General features: G+C 43.1%; 1 protein-coding gene across 1 annotated transcript in view; it reads left to right on the forward strand.

Moving 5' to 3' along the window:
* Nucleotides 1-23471, forward strand: part of POLR2B (RNA polymerase II subunit B) — a 50638-nt gene that overhangs the window by 18815 nt on the left and 8352 nt on the right. Inside the window, exons 8-17 of the mRNA XM_003129037.5 lie at nucleotides 949-1145; nucleotides 1305-1424; nucleotides 2203-2389; nucleotides 5655-5798; nucleotides 6034-6173; nucleotides 6268-6379; nucleotides 11508-11662; nucleotides 12663-12861; nucleotides 13904-14072; nucleotides 23004-23100. Coding sequence (XP_003129085.4) covers nucleotides 949-1145; nucleotides 1305-1424; nucleotides 2203-2389; nucleotides 5655-5798; nucleotides 6034-6173; nucleotides 6268-6379; nucleotides 11508-11662; nucleotides 12663-12861; nucleotides 13904-14072; nucleotides 23004-23100 — 1520 coding nt within the window. The remainder of the gene's footprint in view (nucleotides 1-948; nucleotides 1146-1304; nucleotides 1425-2202; nucleotides 2390-5654; nucleotides 5799-6033; nucleotides 6174-6267; nucleotides 6380-11507; nucleotides 11663-12662; nucleotides 12862-13903; nucleotides 14073-23003; nucleotides 23101-23471) is intronic.

Below are 23471 nucleotides of genomic sequence, written 5' to 3' on the forward strand. Positions count from 1 at the left end.
CCTGAAAATTTTGGAAGGGATAGGCCATTTATTTTGTAGAATATCCTTCACTTTATGATTAGATTCTGTTTATGCTTGTTTTGGCAGGACAGATAGAGATCTTACTATGCTTCCCAGGGAGTCACAGGGTGTCACTTTTGTCCTGTTATTGGGAATGGCAACTTCCCAGTGGCATCCCTTAGTTTCCTCCAGGAAGGCTCGTTGAGTCTAGAAAAGTCCTCATTTCCTTACCAGTCTTTCCCATTGGTGCCCCTTGTCTCTCTTCAGGTGGTTGATATATTCTTCACGTTGTCCTGAATTGTCCAGAGTCTTAAGAGTACAGAGAAATGAGGTAGAATACAGGCTAAACATTAGTCTCAGATTTAGAAAGTGGGGTATATTTTAGTTAGTAGAGTATTTATTTATATGGTTGCATTACCAAAATGGATTCCGGTTGTTACTCTTTTAGCAGTAGTCACATGTTCTGTTGTTTTTTTTTCTTTAACTTAAAGATAATAAGTAAGTAGTTAAAAGTAAAGATAACCTCTTAAACCAAGGATGAAAACAGTGTCACATTTATTCATTTGAGGCTTAGTAAATTTTAGTTTGAGTATTAAATTTCTCTAATTTGATTTTAGATATTAAAAAAATTGTTCGTTAAAGTATAAAAACAACAGAAACTCCGAATACCCACTCTGCTCTGTTATAATGTAATTACTTGTATTTTTCTAGAAAGTACAATTGTCTGTGCTGATAAGTGGATTTTTTTCAAAGATTCTCTAGATCTCGGAGGTGTGTTGAAGTTCTAAGATTTTGTGATTCCTTGATTTTCTAAAAATATTTGCATATTCAGTTAGGTTCATAAGGATAACCTTTCAAACAGTAATAAGTTAACATATTATAAGTTCAGTGATAAATGACTTATTTTGAAGATAATGATTTTGAAAATAATTTTTGTTTAACTGATAGGTTAAACCTTCTCTTGATGAAGCTTTTGTCATCCAAGAACAGAATGTTGCACTAAACTTCATTGGTTCAAGAGGGGCAAAGCCTGGTGTCACTAAAGAGAAAAGAATTAAATATGCCAAGGAGGTCTTACAGAAAGAAATGCTCCCTCATGTTGGTGTGAGTGATTTTTGTGAGACCAAGAAAGCTTATTTCTTGGGGTACGTTAAATTTCATTGTTTTAGGTTTTTTTGCAAGATATGGTTGAGATAAATTTTTTACTTAAAGCTAAAAATGTCAGAATTGATGTTTTTAATACATAGCCTTTAAAAAAGCCAGCACCATGTCTTATTTCTTCCCTTTTTTTTTTTTTTTTTTAGGTATATGGTTCATAGGTTGCTTCTAGCAGCTCTGGGTAGAAGAGAACTAGATGACAGAGATCACTATGGAAACAAAAGATTGGACCTTGCTGGACCACTCCTTGCATTCTTATTTAGAGGGTAAGACATACAGGGTGACATCGTTAAAGTAGAGCTCACTTAGGTTTTTGCACTTTGGGGGAGGTGCTAAGCCATCTTGGCGTCCACCATGGCTGCATATGAAGTTGGATACATTCTCTTGGTCACTTGCCATTGTAGTTCCGCTTTGTGTCTGAGAATTTCAGGATTGTGAGGACAGTTTATTACTGGTTTATATATTCTTTATTCGTCTCTATCTTTATAGGGCATTTGAGAAAGCTGAATTATTGCCTTGGTTTTCTAAGTGCTGATATTGAAATTTTTATTAGTTCTGCTTTGCAGTTTATGAAAACACAAAGCTGGAGGGAAATCTGTCGAAATATTAGTAGTGGTTGTGTGAGTGTTGGGGTTATGTGATTTTTATTATGAAACATTTTTATATTTTCCATATTTCCTTATAATTAATATGTAATACTTATATAATTAGAAAAATTGTTCATAAAAATAATGTTGACAGTTTAATACAAATATAATAGTAGCAGTGTTTTGTGCATTTTCTCTTATTTATCATGTTATAAATTAGTGTTTTTCAACCTTTTGTTATCACCTCAGTAAGGAGCCTCTTTTTACCTTTTTTCCTAACTGCTTTGCCTGTGTTTGTTAACATATGGACATCTGTGCTTTCGTATAGAAGGAAGTAAAACCTCCCTCCCTCCTTTACCTCAACCACTTCTGTCCCCCTTGTGGGCAGTATTTTCCCTGTTGAGAATGCATATTATAGACCTTTATGTATTTAAAACAATACCATTTTATTGGGCAGAATGTTTAAGAATTTGCTTAAGGAAGTACGGATCTATGCACAGAAGTTCATTGATCGAGGAAAAGATTTTAACCTGGAGTTGGCAATTAAAACAAGGATTATATCTGATGGCCTAAAATACTCTTTAGCTACTGGAAACTGGGGTGACCAGAAGAAAGCCCATCAGGCCAGAGCCGGCGTGTCGCAGGTAAGGACGTCAGCTGTGACTGCAGGTTTCATGAGGAAATGTTGTGGAGCTAGTAGAGTTTAAATTGTTTGAATTGAAGTTGTTTTCTTTCTTTTGTTTTTTTCTTTTGGTCAGATGTAGAAGCACTTGGAGGCTTTTGAATATAAAAGTGAAAGTTTTAGAGTTCCCGTTGTGGCGCAGTGGTTAACGAATCTGACTAGGAACCATGAGGTTGAGGGTTCGGTCCCTGGCCTTGCTCAGTGGGTTAAGGATCCGGCGTTGCCGTGAACTGTGGTATAGGTTGCAGACGCGACTTGGATCCAGCATTGCTGTGGCTCTGGTGTAGGCCGTCGGCTACGGCTCCGTTTAGACCCCTAGCCTGGGAATCTCCATATACCGAGGAAGTAGCCCAAGAAATGGCAAAAAGACAAAAAAAAGAGACAAAAAAAAGTGAAGTTTTTCTTAACTGAGCTGTCAGTATCACTGAGAGATGTAAAGTTTTGGCTTTTGAGTCAAGATCATTAATAAATACTAGTAGCCACCTAGGTGATGAGACAGTCCATGTTTGTGAAATTTTTCTGTCTTAAAAGCTCCATGTGAGAAGATGATGCCCAGAGGATAAATGAGCATATCTCTACCTTTTTTGCAAACTGTAATATTTCTGACGCTGATTTCTCTGTGTTGGCCTGTGTGTGCAGTGATGGCAGTAACTACTCTTAGAAGGAGTAATGGAAACTGTTTACAAAAATGTCTCACTAGGCATTTAAAAAACATTTTTTGTGTGTGATTTTAATGTAAGATTGAAGATTTGTAAGGCACACCTCTAGATTTATGGAGAGGATCTCTTCCTGTTTGCTATTTTTAAAACTAGCCTATACCCATGTCACCTGATTAATTCAGCATTCAGACACCAGCATTAACCACTTGATTCCTAGAAACCTGATGCTTTTAGAAATTCTTGGAGGGGGAGTTCCCGTCATGGCTTTGAGGAAACGAATCTTACTAGTACCCATGAGGACTCAGTTTCAATCCCTGGCCTCGCTCAGTGGGATAAGGATCCGGTGTTGCTCTGAGCTTTGGTGTAGCTTGCAAACTTGGCTCGGATCCTGCATTTCTGTGGCTGTGGTGTAGGCCAACAGCTGTAGCTCCCATTCCACCCCTAGCCTGGGAACTTCCATATGCTGCGGTTGCGGCTCTAAAAGGACCAAAGGAAAAGAAAAAAAAAAAAACCATGGAGACTGCCACTAGCCCTTGAGTAAGGGTTTGTGGAGCCTTCCTGGTGTTGGTGATGCCTGGTTCACGAGCATTAATGAGATACTGTTCCTGCCCTCAAGGAGCTCATCTTCTCTCAGAAGAAACATTCATCCATGTGCAGCTCACTCTGTTTTGAGCTGAATTATGATAAATGACATCCTGCCATTTGGGTACCGTGTGTGGCTGTGGGATTCGGGATGTGCCAGGCACTCTGCCACTTGTTGGCATTGGCGATGCAAAAATGAGTAAAATGAGCCCTGACCTTCAGTAGTTGACAGTCTCTACCCACAGATGGATGTAAACAGACATTACAGGCTGTACAGTGAGTATGAAGTGAGAGCTATGCATGCCTCTCTGGGAATGCTGGAAGAGGGGTTTTAGTATAGGCTGAGAAGATGAAAAGGAATATTTTCTTTTGGAGGTAACACTTGAGCTGAATCTCTAGAGGTAGTTGGGAAATAGACCAGGCCTGGAGGTAGGTTAGAATCAGCAGTTGTCAAGAAAGCTGGAGAAAACTGCTGACATCCTGAACGAAGGGACGGAGCGGGGAGGGCATGTGTGGTGGACGGAGCTGGAGCAGGCTGGCGCTGTCCGTCAGAGGGGGCGGGTGAAGGCCGTGGGGTGGAGACGGGAGCTGGGAGCAGCTCCTAGGCAGAGTCCTGTTCAGGATTATTCTCAGGAGGCTTCACAGTGATTGTTGTGAGCAAAGAGATGGAGAAGGGCGGGCTGAGGTGGAAGGAAGGATGGTTGCGGTAGCCGAGTGAGAAGCCATTCGTTAGGCCTGCCCTGGAGCGCTTGTGCAGGGATGGAGTGCAGGACAGACTTGAGAAGCAAGAGGAAGCAGGTTCTGTAGGACTTTGTGTTGGGTAGTTGAAGGATGGCCCCTCCACGGAGTGGGGACGCAGAGCAGTTCTTGGTGAGGTGGTGGGGGGTCTGGTGTAGAGGTGCTGACATCCCGCCAGGCCAAGGAGAGTGGGAGCACATCCATTCTCTGGCCACAGGGTGGTCTTCGGGCTGGAGGCAGAGTGGTTGGGCTGCAGGCGTCTGGAGACGTAGCGAAGGCATCTGGGGCCTCATTGGGAAGAGTTTCTTGTCAGAGGCTCCCCTGGAGCTGGTCTGTGGGCATCCACTTGGCGTTTGTCCACGTGGGTGAGTGATGGGGACATAGACTTTGGTGACTGGGGGGCACATTGGAGGGGAGATGGCCAGGGTTGGTGAGTGCTGACAGTGTAAGAGGTGAGGAGCTGTCTGTGACCCTGGGAATAGAGGAGCTAGCTTTTTGAGAAAGTGTGAAAAGAGCTGACAGCGCACGTGTACTGATGTGTGAAAGGCGGAAGTCAGAGACCAAAAAAGTTTGAGATGTTTGGGTTGGAAGATTCAGGGAAGTGTGATGACATCCACCTGATGAGAGATGTAGGAAGAGGAAGGAGGATGGGGTGTTGTAGGGCCAGGAGAGCGGTGGCTTATTACCAGGTACACTGCGTCTGTGTTGGTGGCTTTATGTCCCTCTCTCTCTGTGTTGCCTTTCTTCTAAGTGTTACTTTGCTTAATATTCTCTAAGTATTGATTCTCCTGTTGGATTCAGAGGCTTTAGCCCAGGAAAGGTTCTGGGATGGATTAGTCTGCCATGCACAAGGCCTGTGAGTTGGTCGCATTTAACACTTAGTGCCCAGTGCATGCCAAGTACTGTTCTAGGTACTGGGACACAGCAGAGAACAAAACAAACAAATAAGAAAGCCCCACTCCTGTGGGACTGATACCATCATGGCTGGAGAGAGACCATGAGCGTTTATGTGCTGTGGTAGATGTGTATGTCATGCGTTTGCCATCCTGCTGTAAGGGTCGGTGAGGTTCCCAGGGTGAACAGGACCTCCCAGGGCAGGACAGGGAAGAGAAGGGAGGGATGGGAGAGGTGGACACTAAGTGGATCATATGTCAAAATGCCTTTGCCTTGTTCTAGTATTTGCCAGAAATGTGATCGTGTGAGTAACAGAAGTGCCCAAACGTTATAAAGATTCGCTTTGTTTTCTAGGTATTAAACCGCCTGACTTTTGCATCTACTCTTTCTCACCTTCGTCGTTTAAACTCTCCCATTGGTAGAGACGGCAAACTAGCGAAACCAAGGCAGTTGCACAATACATTGTGGGGAATGGTGTGTCCTGCTGAGACCCCAGAGGTAATGTGCTCGCATTTGTATCCCAGACAGAAAGTCTGAGAGGGGTTATGTTAGGATATAATTACTTTAGAAGTAAATTTTAATTTAATTACGTAGTATATTTTAGAACCAAAATATTATTTATATTTTTGTTCTTAGGAAGTAAGAGTACATCCTGAAGGACAAATATTTATGGAGAGAATTTTGATAGGCATGTTAAATCACTGTGACTAATATGTACTTTACTTATCCCAAGGGCCACGCTGTAGGACTTGTGAAGAATTTAGCCCTGATGGCTTATATTTCAGTTGGATCTCAACCTTCTCCAATTCTAGAGTTTTTAGAAGAATGGAGTATGGAAAATTTAGAAGAAATTTCTCCTGCAGCTATTGCTGAGTGCGTATAGATACAATTCTTTAGACACTGTTGTTAGCCTTTGGTTATTGCTTAGAGTTATTAAGTGCAAAATGCCTTTGGTTTTGCATTTTAGTGCAACCAAGATCTTTGTTAATGGCTGCTGGGTCGGAATACATAAAGATCCTGAACAACTGATGAACACTCTAAGGAAACTGCGGCGCCAGATGGACATCATCGTGTCTGAAGTAAGAGTCTTGAATTAACCAAGAGGGTGTGATCTGTGGGATTTCCAAACAAGGCACAAGACTAGTGAAAGTTATCTTTGCATTGGTATCTTTCTTGAATGAATTTCTTTTCCTTTTAATTGTTAAGTTTATTGTCAAAAGTCTAGGTGATATTTAGAGCTAAATTTAAGTGTAAGGTATTGCTTGCTTTAATGCCTTAGATATGCATCTAAAATTTTGATGGGTAATATAAGTTATTAAATTACACTTTAGAATTCAAATTACATTTTAAAGTAAAAAATTCTTTTGAGAATCTTTTTGTAAAGCTGACAGTATTACTTTTTTGATTATTATTTTTTAATTACTCAATGAATTTATTACATTTATAGTTGTACAGTGATCATCACAATCCAGTTTTATAGTATTTCCATCCCACACCCCCAGCGCATCCTCCTACCCCACAAACTGTCTCCTTTGGAAACCACAATTTTTTTAAAGTCTGTGAGTCAGTATCTGTTCTGCAAAGAAGTTCATTGTGACAGTAATGCTTTTAAAAGGCATGATCAGCTCTGATTTCTCCTTTGTCTGACTCCAAAGATTCATTCATGCAATGCGGTTGACTTTTATCAGATTCTCTTAGATTTTGGTGGGTGCTGACATCCTCTGGATTAGGGTGGATTTTTTTTTTTTTCTTTTTTTCTTTTTATGGCCATACCTGCAGCACATGGAAGTGCCCATGCCGGGGGAATCCAAGCTGCAGCTGTGGCCTACACCTCAGCCATGTCAACATGGTATTTGAACTGCATCTGTGATCGACACCACAGTTTATGGTAACATTGTATCCTTAACACACTGGCGAGACCAGGGATTGAACCTCCATCCTCAGAGAGACAACATCAAGTCCTTAACTTGCTGAGCCACAATGGGCATTCTTGGATTTTTTTCTTTTTTTTAATCATTAAAATGTAGCGTGAGCTTTATTTTTCCCCCAGATAGGGCTTTTGCTCTTAGGGCACTGCCTTGAGGGATAGGGCTCAGGCTTTTGATTCTCCTAAAGCTACACCTTGGGGTCTGTCTAGGTGAAAGTGGGTCAGGAGAGGAAACTGTAGCACACTTAGGCTGGCCTCCTGTCTACATGGCAAAGTAGAGAACTGAGGTTCGGCTGCTCCAGGCCTTCCTCAAGTGGGCAGACCCGGGGTTTCTCGTGGGTGTATTCGTAGCTTGAAGTCAGCAACAGGATGCCTCACTTGGGGGTGGGCAGGGCTGCGAGAAACCCTAAGAATCAACAGCGGCTGTGTTTTTGTAACTGAGAACCTGGTTCATGCCATGTGTATCTGCTGAGAGCTGCCTCTAGCTTTTCTGTGTTCTCTAGAGTAAATTTAAATTTTTTATGTTGTTTTAGGGCTCTTTCCCTTAATGGGCCCCTCTCTCAGCCTGGAATGCCTTTGCTCTCTGTCACCCATACCTCCTGAAAAATGGGCAAGAGAAAAGGGTGCCGATTACCGTTTTTAGGTAAATGTCACTAATTCTGCTGAGTTCTAGTAGTAACTCATCACCTTCAGGGTGTTTTACCTGGCCCCTCAGTTTGATTTTGATTAGAGATCGATAGACATTTTCTTTGAAGGGCTAAAGATTCAATGTTTTAGGCTTTGTTTACCTTACAGTGTCTGTTGTACATTCAGCTCTGCTGTTGAGAAAAGTAGCCATAGACAATTCATAAACCAGTAAAACTTTATTTACAAAAATAGATAGCAGGCGAAGGCGGATTTGGCCTGTAGCCTATTTGCTGAGCTCTTGATTTAGATATTTGTGACCATATGTAGCATAATTTCCTTAAAAAGTAGAATGCTTGAGTTCCCTTTGTGGCTCAGCAGGTTACAAACCCAGCTAGTATACTTGAGGATGCAGGTTCGATCCCATGCCTTGCTCAGTGGGTTAGGGATCTGGCTTTGCTGTGAGCTGCGGTGTAGGTCACAGATGGAGTTTGAATGTGGCTGTGGCTGTGGTGTAGGCCAGCACCTGCAGCTCTGATTTGACCCTTAGTCTGGGAGCTTCCTTATGCTGCAGGTTAGCCCTAAAAAAGAAAAAAGAATGCTTATCTCAGGTAGTAACTATTGATTTATTTGCCTCTCTCATTCACCACGGTGTTAACTTCTCAGCAGCATGGAAAGTGTCTTTATAGGGCTTTTTGTATTTTCAGTTCTGAACACGGTGCTTGACGTGTAGTGTCTGACAAGGAGTGAGTGTTGAACCTATAAATGGACCCTGTGTCTTTCAATTAGGTTCTTTAATCTTCCACTGGAAATGGAGTTGGAAACCTCTAAGTGGGAGCATTGTGTATATTTTTCAGGAGTCTCCTACTTTTTCTTTACCTTCCTATTTTCTGATAACCAGAGGTCACCATGTTACCCATTTCTGACTTTCGCCTCAGTTTGGACCTATCAGGCTCCTGTCATCAGTCCTTCAAGAAGACCTATTTTCTTTGGTATTCTTTTTTTTTTTTTTTTTTTTTTAATTTATTTATTTATTTATTTTTTTGTCTTTTTTTGTTGTTGTGTTGTTGCTATTTCTTGGGCCGCTCCCACGGCATATGGAGGTTCCCAGGCTAGGGGTCGAATCGGAGCTGTAGCCACCGGCCTACGCCAGAGCCACAGCAATGCAGGATCCAAGCCGCGTCTGCAACCTACACCAGAGCTCACGGCAACGCCGGATCGTTAACCCACTGAGCAAGGACAGGGGCCGAACCCGCAACCTCATGGTTCCTAGTCGGATTCGTTAACCACTGCGCCACGACGGGAACTCCTCTTTGGTATTCTTGAAGGACTGATGATACTGTTTGGCCTTTGAGGAGACACAGCTCAATTTATGTCCTCCTATTAAGGCAATAGAGCTGTATTCCACTAGCTATGTTCTAATAGAATATTGTATATTCTATTAGAAATTCTTTAAAGGTTCAAAGCAGACGTTTGAGATTGCCGCACATGGTGTTTTTGCTCACTGTGTTTCATCTCGATTGTTTTCTAAGGACAGGAAATGGGCTGAGAAATGTGGAACATTTTCTGTATCTTGGCTTTTGGTTTTTTGCTTTGGGACAGCTTGATGTTTTTGATCAAACTTTTATGATTTACTATTGGTTTTATTTTTTATTTTTCTTGTCTTTTTGCCTTTTCACGCAGCATATGGTAATTCCCAGGCTAGGGGTCTAATTGGAGCCATAGCCACCGGCCTACGCCAGAGCCACAGCAACGTGGGATCTGAGCCGAGTCTGTGACCTGCACCACAGCTCGCAGCAATGCCATATCCTTAACCCACTGAGCAAGGCCAGGGATCCAACCTGCAACCTCATGGTTCCCAGTCGGATTTGTTAACCACTGCACCACGATGAGAACTCCAATTTACTATTGGTTTTATACTGAGTAATCCAAACCTTTTCTAGTTAAATAGACCCAATCCTTTCTTTAATAAAGGTATCCAGATGTGATTTCCCTTTTTTAAAAGTACTTTTTAGAGAAATACCAATCTGTTTTTCTATTTCTCAACTCATTGGCAGTTACTTTCTTGGTTGGCTTTTTAAGAATATATTTTAGATCTAGATAATTCACAGGAAATTATTTGTTTACTTCTTGACATATCTTATATGTATTGGCACTTCATTTTTTGTAGTGCTTTAAATAATTGATTATGTTCTTAATTGTACATTCCCCCCAGTTTTTTTTTTTTTTTTTGCTATGCCCACAGCATGCAGAAGTTCCTGGGCTAGGGATTGAACTTGCATCATAGCAGCAACCAGAGTCACATCAGTAGCAGTGCTAGAGCCCTAAACTGCTGAGCCACTAGGGAACACTATCTGAAAATTCTTTTGATACTTTCTAGCACTGTCCAGTAGAAATATAATGTGAATTAAATATGTAATTACAGTTTTTAATAGTCATATTTTAAAAGTTTAAAAAATATGAAAATAATTTAAATATACTTTATTTGACCCAGTACATCAAAAATATTACAATTTCAGAAGTTCCCGTTGTGGCTCAGTGGTTAGCAAATCCGACTAGGAACCATGAGGTTGAGGGTTCGATCCCTGGCCTAGCTCAGTGGGTTAAGGATCCAGCATTGCTGTGAGCTGTGGTGTAGGTCACAGACGCGGCTCAGATCCCATGTTGCTGTGGCTCTGGAGTAGGCCAGCAGCTAAAGCTCTGATTAGACCCCTAGCCTTGCAACCTCCATATGCCATGGGAGCAGCCCTAGAAATGGCAAAAAGACAGAAAAAAAAAAAAAAAAAGAATTACAGTTTCAGAGTTTCTTGGTGGCCTAGTGGTTAAGGATTTGGTGTTAATGCTGTGGCTTGGGTCACTGCTGTGGTTCCATTTTGATCCCTGGCTCAGGAACTTCCGCATGCCATGCATGTGGCCGAAAGAATTTTATACTTTTGGAGTTCCCGTCATGGCTTGGTGGAAACAAATCCAACTAGGAACCATGAGGTTGCAGGTTCAATCCCTGGCCTTGCTCAGTGGGTTAAGGATCTGGCCTTGCTGTGAGCTGTGGTGTAGGCTGCAGACATGGCTTGGATTCTCCATTGCTGTGGCTGTAGTGTAGGCCAGTGGCTATAGCTCTGATTCGACCCCTAACCTGGAAACCTCCATATGCTGCAGGTGTGGCTGTCAAAAGGCAAAAAAAAAAAAAAATTTTTACAATTTCAACATATGATCAGTGGAAAATTCTTTTTTTTTTTTTTTGCTTCTTAGGGCAACACCTATAGGTGATTTTGAGAAGCCAGGCTTATTACCTGGAAAGACTGATGGGGGCACAGTGATACAGGGCAGGTTATTGAAAGGCTACAAGGTGAAGTATATGTAATTATCAAAGAGGCAAGATAAGAAATTGTCCTATGCTAGTGTTTGTGATATCAGTTATATTTTCTTCACTTTTATTTTGCATGACATTATAACCAGATGTTACTCATCTCTTTGATTACCAAGGTGTTAGATATTCATCTCACATGAAATTTTAAATTATACAAAGGTTTTTAGTATCTGAACAATGATAAATCAAGATTTGTTCATTTTATATGCTAATTTATTCATCTTTTTGTATTATTAGCTAAGCCTTAATGATAAAAAGTTCATGGGTATTTTTTTCCTTTTACTTATAGGTTTCTATGATCAGAGATATTCGTGAGAGAGAGATTCGGATCTATACAGATGCAGGTCGCATTTGTAGGCCACTTCTCATTGTGGAGAAACAAAAGCTACTTTTGAAGAAGAGACATATTGATCAGTTGAAAGAGAGAGAATATAACAATTACAGGTAAGAACATTCAGTTAGAAGAAAACTTGAGATGTAATTCACATGCCATAAAATTAACCATTTTAAAGTATGTGTTTTGGTAGTTTTTAGTATATTCACAAGATGGTGCAGTTACCACTATTTAATTTCAGAATATTTTCATTCACCTAAAAGGAAACCCTGTATTCATTGGTGATCATATTGTTTTTCTTTTTCTTTTTTGTCTTTTGTCATTTTTTAGGGCCACACACACAACATATGGAGGTTCCCAGGCTGGGGGTTGAATCAGAGCTGCAGCTGCTGCCTACACCACAGCCACAGCAACGTGGGATCTGAGCCGAGTCTGTGACCTACACCACAGCTCATGGCAACGCCGGATCATCAACCCACTGAGCAAGGCCAGGGATCGAACCTGCAACCTCATGGTTCCTAGTTGGATTCGTTTCCATTGTGCCATGACGGAAACTCCTACTCTTTGTTTTTATATATTCACTCCCTTAGCCCCTGAGGTGGTTTCTTTAGAGCAGAGCAGAGCATAATAAACTAGTAATAGTTTTGAAGCCAAACATTTTGTGTTGTTCAGTAACTTTTTTTTTCCCACTGTTTATAAGAATATATGTATTTTAGAACTCTTTCTATATGAATACATGCAGATGGAGTAATGCTCTTTATTACGTAGGAAGCTCAGCTAACTAAGGTAGTTGAGGAAGTAAGGAAGTGACATGCATTCTTTTTTTTTTTTTTTTTTTGTCTTGTCTTTTTGCCATTTCTTGGGCTGCTCTCGAGGCATGTGGAGGTTCCCAGGCTAGAGGTCTAATTGGAGTTGTAGCCACCAGCCTACGCCAGAGCCGCAGCAACTCGGGATCCGAGCCGTGTCTGCAACCTACACCACAGCTCATGGCAACACCGGATCCTTAACCCACTGAGCAAGGGCAGGGACCGAACCTGCAACCTCATGGTTCCTAGTCAGATTCGTTAACCACTGAGCCACAACAGGAACTCCCTCATTCTTCTTTTTTAGTTGGCAGGATCTTGTGGCCAGTGGGGTAGTGGAGTACATCGATACTCTAGAAGAAGAAACAGTGATGCTCGCAATGACCCCAGACGACTTACAGGAGAAGGAAGTAGCTTATTGTTCCACATACACACACTGTGAGATTCATCCATCAATGATTCTTGGTGTCTGTGCCTCAATTATTCCTTTTCCTGATCATAACCAGGTTGGTGACAGTTTTTCACTATGATTTGTTAGGAATTGGGGGAAGTAGAATAAAAAGTAGAAATTAGTCTGTAGTTGTTGTTTTTTTTTTTTTTGTTTTTTTTTTTTTGCCTTTTCTAGGGCCGCTTCCTGCGGCATGTGGAGGTTCCCAGGCTAGGGGTCGAATCAGAGCTGTAGCCACCGGCCTACGCCAGAGCCACAGCAACGTGGCATCTGAGCCACGTCTGAAACCTACACCACAGCTCATGGCAACGCCGGATCGTTAACCCACTGAGCAAGGCCAGGGATCAAACCTGCAACCTCATGGTTCCTATTCGGATTTATTAACCACTGTGCCATGATGGGAACTCCAGTCTGTAGTTTCTTTTGAAAGAAAACCCTTTTAGTGAAATGGCTGCGAATTATGGAATTAGCATTTAACATGCTTTTTCTTGTGTTTGATTCTTTTTCTTTTTAGGGCCGTACCCACGGCATATGGAGGTTCCCAGGTTAGGGGTCCAATCCCTGGCCTACACAACAGCCACAGCAACTCAGGATCCGAGCTGAGTCTGTAGTCTACACCACAGCTCATGGCAATGCCAGATCCTTAACCCACTGAGCGAGGCCAGGGATTGAACCCCTGTCCTCATGGATGCTATTCACTGAGCCATGATGGGAACTCCTTTTTTTTTCTTCTTTATTTCTTTCTTTTTTAATGTGGGCATTTCTATGGCTTGTGGAAATTCCTGGGCCAGGGATTCCATTCAAGCTGTAGCCGAGACCTGCACCACAGCTTCAGCATCACTGGATCCTTTAACGAGGAATTGAACCGGTGCTACCACAGAGACAAGCCAGATGATTAACCTACTCTGTGCCACAGTGGGAACTCCTTGTGTTTGATTCATAAGAGCCATAATTAATTATTCCAAATAGTTACCACTTATCTTTCAGAAAAAATAGGAACTTTGCCAAGCATATTTCTAATCTATGAAGTGTTCTGTAGAGCATATTTATATAGAAGTAATTACATTTTCATTGATTGTGCTTTTCATGTCTCTCTTTAGTCCCCCAGAAACACATACCAGTCTGCCATGGGGAAGCAGGCCATGGGGGTTTATATCACCAACTTTCACGTGCGCATGGACACCTTGGCCCACGTTCTCTATTACCCTCAGAAACCACTTGTGACTACACGGTCTATGGAGTATCTGCGATTCAGAGAGCTGCCTGCAGGTTTGTTCCATTTTGTTCTGCATTTTTAAGTTCCTGCTATGCTTCAGGCATTCTGTGGGTGATTGGGAGGGTTAATGAAATGCATACGACAGCCTCTATTCTCTTGGTGGGAAAACATGAACACAGTTAAATAAAAAGGTAGATGTGTGGAAAGTGTTATGATGAAAATATAGATTCCTTTGGAAGCACAGAGTGAAAGGATTGATTCCTGTTCAGTCGAGAGCTAATTTCATGGGGAGGTAGTGATTTGGACTAGAATGAAGTTGATAGAAGGGTCTGTAAATTTGCGAGGCAGTTTGAACAAGAGCCTGGGATACTGAAGGCCACAATCAGTACTTGCGTCCACAGGTGTGGTTGGGTGTGCATGGGGAGGGGCACTTGCTCTCATAGCCTGGAGAAGCAGGTTCGTTTTTTGAGAATGAAGAGTTAGCCAGCCTTTTTAAGCAATTCATTTAATTTAGGATGTTGATCTGGCTGTCACATCAGGGGTGGCTCGAGCAGGGGGATCATTGAGGGGTTCTTGGGCAGTCGTCTCAGTGAGAAATGGAAAGATTCTGATTGAGAAATGCAAGCGGAAGAGGTGAGACGCCGTTGGAATACACCTGACAGGACTTGACTGCTGACCAGGTGTGCGTGATGAAGAGAGGAATTGGCAGTATTGCTGGTGTTCCCGGCTTGGTAATCAAGGAGCGAGAGCTGCTGTTAATAATACTGGGAGTACGTTGAAGGAAGGAGTTCTAGGTGTAAGATAAGAAATTCAGTTCTCAACACGCTGATTTTGAGTTGCAGCCAAGATATCTCAGGAATGATCTTCCACCAGTGAGTTGCAGATGTGGCTGGAAAGGTCAGCTCTAGAGCTGTGAAGCTGCTGATATAGTCATGATCATTATACATTAGGGTGAAGTTGCTGGGAGAAATCCAGAGTGGGACTCTCTAAGCCAGAGACAGTCAGAACTCCAGGCACCAGGGGGAAAAAATCATGAGATGAGATTTGAGCTGTAGCTGGTAAGGGGAGGAATGAGGCATTGGCAGGAAGAGCTGCTTGGGCAGCCTGGACAGCAGGTAGAAAGGTGCTGACCAGTCCGAAGGGACAGTGTAGTTCTTTGACACGATCGTTGTCTTAGTATGTTAGCAGAATTTTGGCTTGACTGTGAATTACATTATTTAGTAAAGTTTGCCTTGTCAACAGTGGCTTTAAATTATTTACTGTAATAGGGGATCTAACATTTTGATAGCAGATTCTCATGTCAGAATGATTTATTTTCAAAGCCCTCCACAAGGGGTTACTCTTGTCTAGAAAAACACAATCTGTTATGTTGTCTACAATATGCTCATATCTTTGGGCTATGCTCGTAGTTCTCTTTCTTCAATATTTAGATATTCATTTCTTTACAACTAGAGAAGAAAAGAAATACAGGTGAAGGATTGGATTTGCAATAGAATGTTCTGATGTAAAGTGAGGGCATGACTGGTAGGCACTGCATGCTTTAATATGTCGTCTGTTTAAAAAACTTTATTTGGGAGTTCCCATCATGGCGCAGTGGTTAACGAATCCAACTAGGAACCATGAGGTTGCGGGTTCGGTCCCTGCCCTTGCTCAGTGGGTTAACGATCCGGCGTTGCCGTGAGCTGTGGTGTAGGTTGCAGACGCGCTCGGATCCCGCGTTGCTGTGGCTCTGGCGTAGGCCGGTGGCTATAGCTCCGTTTCAACCCCTAGCCTGGGAACCTCCATATGCCGCGGGAGCGGCCCAAGAAATAACAACAACAACAACAACAGCAAAAGACAAAAAAAAAAAAAAAAAAAAACTTTATTTGGAGATAATTTCAAGCTTGCAGAAAAGTTGTACGACTATTATGAAGAACTCCTATACACTCTTCACCCAGGTTTCCTTGTTCCCATGTCACCATTTGCTTTATTCTTTCCCTTTCTTTCTCTTCCTGAACCCTTTGAAAGTAAATTGCACATCACTCTCGAATTCTATTTTTTTAATAGTTATTTCACCAATACAATTTTTTTTCCTACTATACAGCATGGTGACCCAGTTACACATACATGTACACATTCTATTTTCGCACATTATCATGCTCCACCATAAGTGACTAGACATAGTTCCCAGTGCTACACAGCAGAATCTCATTGCTAATCCATTCCAAAGGCAGTAGTTTTCATCTCTCAACCCCAAGCTCCCTAACCACCCCACTCCCTTGGCAACCACAAGTCTATTCTGCAAGTCCATGATTTTCTTTTCTGTGGAAAGGTTCATTTGCGCCTTATATTACATTGCAGATATAAGATATCATACAGTATTTCTCTTTCTCTTTCTGACTTACTTCACTCAGTATGAGAGTCTCTGGTTCCACCCATGTTGCTGCAAATGGCATTATTTCATTCTTTTTTATGGCAGAGTAGAGTTCCATTGTGTATATATACCACATCTTCCTAATCCAGTCATCAGTCAATGGACATTTGGATTGTTCCCATGTCTTGGCTATTGCGAATAGAGCTGCAGTGAACATGTGGGTGCATGTGTTTTTTTTTTAAGGAAAGTTTTGTCTGGATATATGCCCAAGAGTGGGATTGCTGGGTCATATGGTAGTTCTATGTATAGATTTCTAAGGTATCTCCATACTGATCTCCACAGTGGCTGTACCAGCTTACATTCCCACCAACAGTGCACGAGGGTTCCCTTTTCTCCACAACCCCTCCAGCATTTGTTACTTTGTGGACTTATTAATGATGGCCATTCTAACTGGTGTGAAGTGGTATCTCATGGTAGTTTTGATTTGCATTTCTCTAATAATCAGGGATGTTGGAGTTCCCGTCGTGGCGCAGTGGTTAACGAATCCAACTAGGAACCATGAGGTCTCGGGTTCGATCCCTGCCCTTGCTCAGTGGGTTAACGATCCGGCGTTGCCGTGAGCTGTGGTGTAGGTTGCAGACGCGGCTCGGATCCCGAGTTGCTGTGGCTCTGGCATAGGCCAATGGCTACAGCTCCGATTTGACCCCTAGCCTGGGAACCTCCATATGCCGTGGGAGCGGCCCAAAGAAATAGCAAAAAAGACCAAAAAAAAAAAAAAAAAAAAAAAATCAGGGATGTTGAGCATTTTTTCATGTGCTTGTTGCCCATCTGACTCTCAAATTCTTCGGTGTATGTCTCCTAAAAGGGACGTTCTCCGCAGCACAACCATCAGTACAGGAAGTTGTCGTTGACGCCCATCCAGTCAGTGTTTAGGTCCCCAGTTCAGTCAGCCAGTTATCTTAATCATGTCCTTTATGGGTTTAGGACCCACTCTAGGGTCATACATGTTTCTTTTGTCACCAAATCTCAGACAGACCTTGAGTCTTTCCTTGTCTTTATGGCCTTGACATTTTTGAGGAGTCCAGGGCACTACTTTGTACACTATCTCTCAGTTGAATGTGACTTGTTTCCCCATGATTTATACTTCGGTTCTGGCTTTTTGGCGGGCCTAGTGTTGAAGCAATACTGTATGCTCAGTGCATTGTATCAGGAGGCACGCGCTGTCCTTGTGTCCTGTCATAGGTGATTTTAACTTTGATCATGAGATCGAGTTGGTATCTATGGTGCATTGGGGTTGGTGGCTTCTCTGCAGTGTTGGGATGCAGGTTCGGCCCAGCACAGTGGGTTGAGGATCTGGCTTTGAGGCTCAGATCTGATCCCTGGCCCATGAACTCCATATGCCTTGGGGCTGCCAGAAAAGAAAATAAAGGAAAAAGAAGATGGTTATTTGTCAGGTGCTTGCCATTTTTGTTGTAAGCGTCTTGTCCTTGTAGGTGCGGGTCTTTGTGAGGAGATGGTTTGAGGTCCTGTCCACACTCTGCTCCTGGTCACACTTGGAGCTCTCAGTTGAGCATGTGGTTGTTGCTAAATGATGTTTTTCTGATTCTCTCCTTCTTCGCTTGTGACGCTAGAGCTGTGCTAGGTGCTCCAGTGGGAGCATCTTCAAGGTGGTGTGAAGATCCTTATCTTTCCTGAAGTGCTTGCTTACACTCTGCCTTATGTTGTGCCTCTCTTCCTCTAAACTTGGACTTGGCTATTTCTCCTTGTGGTGAAGGACAGTATGTACAAACCGGAATCAGGGTGCTAGGGGTGCTCCTTGCTTTAGGACGTCCTCTTTCTAGGTCCCCTGGGCTCACAGAACCAGGTAAATGTATGTATGCCTGCACCCTTGCAGCTTTATCTCAGAGCCATGCAATCACAGCACGTGGCGTTCATTGTATGACCCTGGCATTTGCTCAGTCTGTGGATGGAGCCCATCTGGCGTCCTGGCCCTGCTTTAACAAGCTGTGTTGGCCACCTTCTGAGCCCTAAGGAAGGGCTGATTGGGTTATCTTGCTAAAGTCTTTCTTATTTTTGCTTTTTAGGGCCACACCCACAGCATATGGAGGTTCCCAGGCTAGGGGTGGAATCGGAGCTGTAGCTGCTGACAGCAACGCAGGATTAGAGCCGGGTCTGCGGCCTACACCACAGCTTATGACAGTGCTGGATCCCTGACCCACTGAATGAGGCCAGTGATCGAACCTACATCCTCATGGATCCTGGTCAGATTTGTTTCTGCTGAGCCATGATGGGAACTCCAGTGGAGTCTTTCTAATTAGTAGTATCATTGCTATCACTGTCCAGTACTCTTAGCTTGATTGACATCTTCTGGGAGCAGAGATCCTTGTAACAGAAATTCACTTTGACCTAAAGTGGTTCCTGTCGTGGTGCAGTGGTTAACAAATCCGACTAGGAACCATGAGGTTGTGGGTTCAATCCCTGGCCTTGCTCAGTGGGTTAAGGATCCGGCGTTGCTGTGAGCTGTGGTGTAGATTGCAAATGTGGCTTGGATCTGGCGTTGCTGTGGCTCTGGCGTAGGCTGGCGGCTACAGCTCCAATTAGACCCCTAGCCTGGCAACCTCCATATGCCGAGGGAAGCGGCCCTAGAAAAGGCAAAAAGATAAAAAATAAACAAATAAACTAAAGTGGTTGAGATACATGGAGTCTCCTCAGTGCTGAGTGGAGGTTTACAGTGGGTGGGACAGAGTTGCCAAAAGGGGTTTTTGAACCTGCTAGGGAGTGGGTTGTTTTTTTTTTTTTTTTTTTTTTTGTCTTTTTGCTATTTCTTTGGGCCGCTCCTGCGGCATATGGAGGTTCCCAGGCTAGGGGTCGAATCGGAGCTGTAGCCATTGGCCTACGCCGGAGCCACAGCAACGCGGGATCCAAGCCGCGTCTGCAGCCTACACCACAGCTCACGGCAACGCCGGATCGTTAACCCACTGAGCAAGGGCAGGGACCGAACCCGCAACCTCATGGTTCCTAGTCGGATTCGCCAACCACTGCGCCACGACGGGAACTCCGGGAGTGGGTTTGATCCTAGGTTTCATGTGGTTATAGTCCTTGAGATCACAGAGACTTCTTAAAAGCTACTGATACTTACTGAGCAGTTTGTATGAAACACCATCCAAGGTGCTTTATACATGGCATTTCTTGGCATCATAAAAGCTTTGTGGGAGTTCCCATTGTGGCGCAGCGGAAACGAATCCGATTAGGAGCCATGAGGTACAGATTTGATCCCTGGCCTCACTCAGCGGGTTAAGAATCTGGCATTGCCATGAGCTGTGGTGTAGGTCGCAGCTGTGGCTCGGATCTGGCATTGCTATGGCTGTGGTGTAGGCCGGCAGCAAAAGCTTTGTTTCTATCAGTAGCTTGGGAACTTCCATATGCACAGGTGCAGCCCTGAAAAGACAAAAAGACTAAAAATAAAAAAATTTAAAAAAATAGCTTTGTGATGTTTTTTTCACCTACAAAATGAGAAATGGTACCTGCCTCATAAAGCTTTTGTTGTGATTAGATGGTTAAATCCACTTAAAACTCATGGCATGTTGCCTAGCAATTAATAAAGGAGGAATGAATGTTAGCTGATGAATAATGTGACTATGTTATCTCTCTTTTTACACATGTGGGGACAGGACCAGGAGAATTATTTGCCTAGAGTTAAGCAATAGGCAATTTAATGTGTAGATCTGGAATTTAAACTCTGATCTTTTTTCTTCCTTTTTGACCAAATGTGGGCTTTCCCTTTTTTTGTGCTCTTTCCTCTTCGCTACATTGTTTCTTTTTTTTGTCTTTTTAGGGCTGCATCTGAGGCATGTGGAAGATATGGAAGTTCCCAGGCTTGGGGTCAAATCAGAGCTGCAGCTGCTGGCCTACACCACAGTTCACAGCAATGCCGGATTCTTAACCCACTGAGCAGGGCCAGGGATCGAACCCGAGTTCTTATGGATCCTAGTTGGGGCTCGTTACTGCTGAGCCATGATGGGAACTTCCTATTACATTGTTTCTTCATTTGGGGTTTTTAAGCTAAGAAGAAAATATTAGAAATATAATCCAAAATTACTGTTTTTAGCTAAATGTAGCTGGTCTCTCAGCCTGTGCAGACTTGGAGAAAGCTTGTAGAATGGAGGGGTTGCTTCCTAGGCTGTAGTAGAGGTGGCCTGGGCGAGTGACCCAGGGAGTGTCACACAGAAGGAGGAAAGCCCCCAAGGCCTAGATAGCTGGGCGCCTGCAGGCCATGCTCCCTGGAGAATAGGGGCCATGGGCACCTTCCCAGAAACACCAGACGCTCTGGGAAAGTCATTGCCATTCCGTGTCACATCGTGGTGTCATGTACGCCCTGCTGCTCTCATTCCCTAAGAGTAGGATTGACGTGGAGTTCCCATCGTGGCTCAGTGGTTAACGAATCCAACTGGGAACCGTGAGGTTGCAGGTTTGATCCCTGGCCTCACTCAGTGGGTTAAGGATCCAGCATTGCCGTGAGCTGTAGGTCGCAGATGTGGCTCGGATCCCGCGTTTCTGTGGCTCTGGTATAGGCTGCCTGCTACAAGTCTGATTAGACCCCTAGCCTGGGAACCTCCATATCCAGTGGGAGCGGCCTTAGAAAAAAGGTAAAAAGACCAAAAAAATAAAATAAAATAAAGAGTAGGATTGACTCACAGCTCCTAAGAGCCTGGGATTTCTGAAAGCTCAGGTCTCTTCAGATCCCCTGCCTTCAGGAGCCCACATGTTTGTGAACTTGCTCTGCATCATGCAGCTTGGCAGAAAATTGTCTTTGTTTGCCTGGAGAGTCAACACGGAAGGGTGGTTTCGGGTATTACCAGAGCGCTTAGAAGAAGTCATTTAGACCTGGACAGGGGCACTCTTGAAGGTGCCTGTGACATGACTGAGCTCAGAAAACCCTTCTTGGTTGGCTCCCTGCTGCTGGGGGCTCTACCTCAGCTGCCCCCACCATCCACCAGCAGGACTCGACTTCCCTGCCACCGCCTTCCCTTGGAGGGCTTCCTGCCCCCATCCTCCTCTAGCACCGCGTTGTCCTTCTCCCTGCTCCAGCTTATGTGCATCAGCATATCGGGGGCTCAGGACAGCAGAGGTCTGGTGTTACTTGATCCTTCTCTCTTAGCAAACACAGACTGCGGGGTTCGCTTGGCACCGAGGGTCTAGTCTGCAGGCTCAGATTCCTGTGGGCTTGGGGTAGAAGGTGAGAGGTAGGGTGGGAGGCCTCCCTGCTCCCCTTTTGCCATGATTGTGATGTTGTACACGCAGACCCAGCGATGCCAGATCTGATTTTTCAGGAAAAGCTTAAAATCTATGTTTCGTGTGAACTTATTTTTTGTAACAGTAGGAATGAATTCAAGTTAAAAACAAACTGGAGACACAGCTACCTTGGGCTGCTGTGTTTAAGATAACTAATGAAAAGCTTTCTATGGCAGAGTCAGAAGAACTCTGAAGGAGCAAACATAGTTACTGGGGGGAGGCCTGCCTTTTGCATGTATTTATCTCCCCAAATCGGTTCCTGCCTTGGGTTGGGAATGACTGGGAATCAGAGACTCAGAGGAGAGACCAGCAGCTTAACAGCATTGCCACCTGTTACCTGCTCTTTGTTCCTTGAAACTCTGACACCCCTCCTGTTCACACGAAAGAGTAAATGAATGGTATGAATCCTCTCAAAGGTCGGTTCTGATTTGAAAATTGAATTTTGTTCTAGGGAAGCAGATAGAAACTGTTTATTCAGAATTTAGTAATCAAAACATTCTGTCATCCGGATTTTGGTTTCTTTGTATTTTGTAGTCATAGTTTTTACTCCACATTTTTAAATATGTAGATCAGAATATTATGTCAGCTATAGCTTTAGAGTTGAGTGTGTTTCAATTTCTGGAATATCTGATGATTCACATCTATGTGAATCATGTTCATTGAAACCCCACGTACATTTAACAATCGTTTCTTATATTGCAGTTGACTGTAGTTTACAGCTTTTTTTTTTTTTTTTTTTTTTACTTCTTTAGTAGTTGTTACTTGAAGTCTTTATGGGCTCATCAAAAGTAGTTTTGGCAGCAGCAACTGAATACAATTGCTGTAGGGAAGATAATACCACTTTTTTGGTGCATAGGGAGAGGGTCTGGGGTCAGAGCAGGGCCAAGAATAGGAACCAGAGTCATATCAGATTCAAACCCCCAAATCAGGGGATAGGAGCTGGGGCCTGAGCCTATTGCTTCATAACTGTGAAATCATAAATCAGTTTTTTTTAGGTCTTTATGATAATGAGAATAATAACGCCTTATGGCACAGGGTTTCTCTGAGAATCAGGAAACTTGGTTGGGGAGGTACTGTATAAATATGAGGTGACATATATAATCACTGATTATAAAAATGATACACTGGGAATGACTGCTCTTTAGGATTTGCTTACATTAAACATTAAGCCATCAGAGTAGTTGTCTCACAGATTGCTATCGCAGGAGGAGTAGACTTTGACAGTTACCATTGGCGAAAACAAATGTGGCAAATATGATTAAATAAAATTGATTTGAAAGAGGCAGTTTTTCTGTTTCTCGAGTGATGCTTTAATGTTGGCTCTTGAATCCATTTACAGGCATTAACTCAATTGTGGCCATTGCATCATACACTGGATATAATCAAGAGGACTCTGTTATCATGAACCGTTCAGCTGTAGACCGAGGCTTTTTCAGGTCAGCTATTTTATATATTTATACATATATATATATATGTAAAAGTGGTCAAAACACAGATATAGTGGAAATATTAATATTTTAATCCAAAGAGTTCTGTAAAAACAGGTGTGACGTGTGTGTCCAAACCGTTGGTGGTTTTGAATGTCAATCTGGAAGAAATTTTGACCTGAGAGCAGAGGAATTTTTCTGTTCTTGTCTCTGCCTCCAGGAAGCTTTGTGCATATTTGGCGGACATGTGCTGTGTGGTGTCCTGTTTAGGGCCAAGTGCAGTAAAAATCAATGTGCTCCTCCAAAAAGGAGGAGGCCTGGCGATGGTCATGAACAACTGCAGACACTGCTGCTTATATCTCAGGATTTTCAAAGGCTGT

This window comes from Sus scrofa, chromosome 8 (genome assembly GCF_000003025.6).
Source record: "Sus scrofa isolate TJ Tabasco breed Duroc chromosome 8, Sscrofa11.1, whole genome shotgun sequence".
Taxonomy (NCBI): Eukaryota; Metazoa; Chordata; class Mammalia; order Artiodactyla; family Suidae; genus Sus; species Sus scrofa.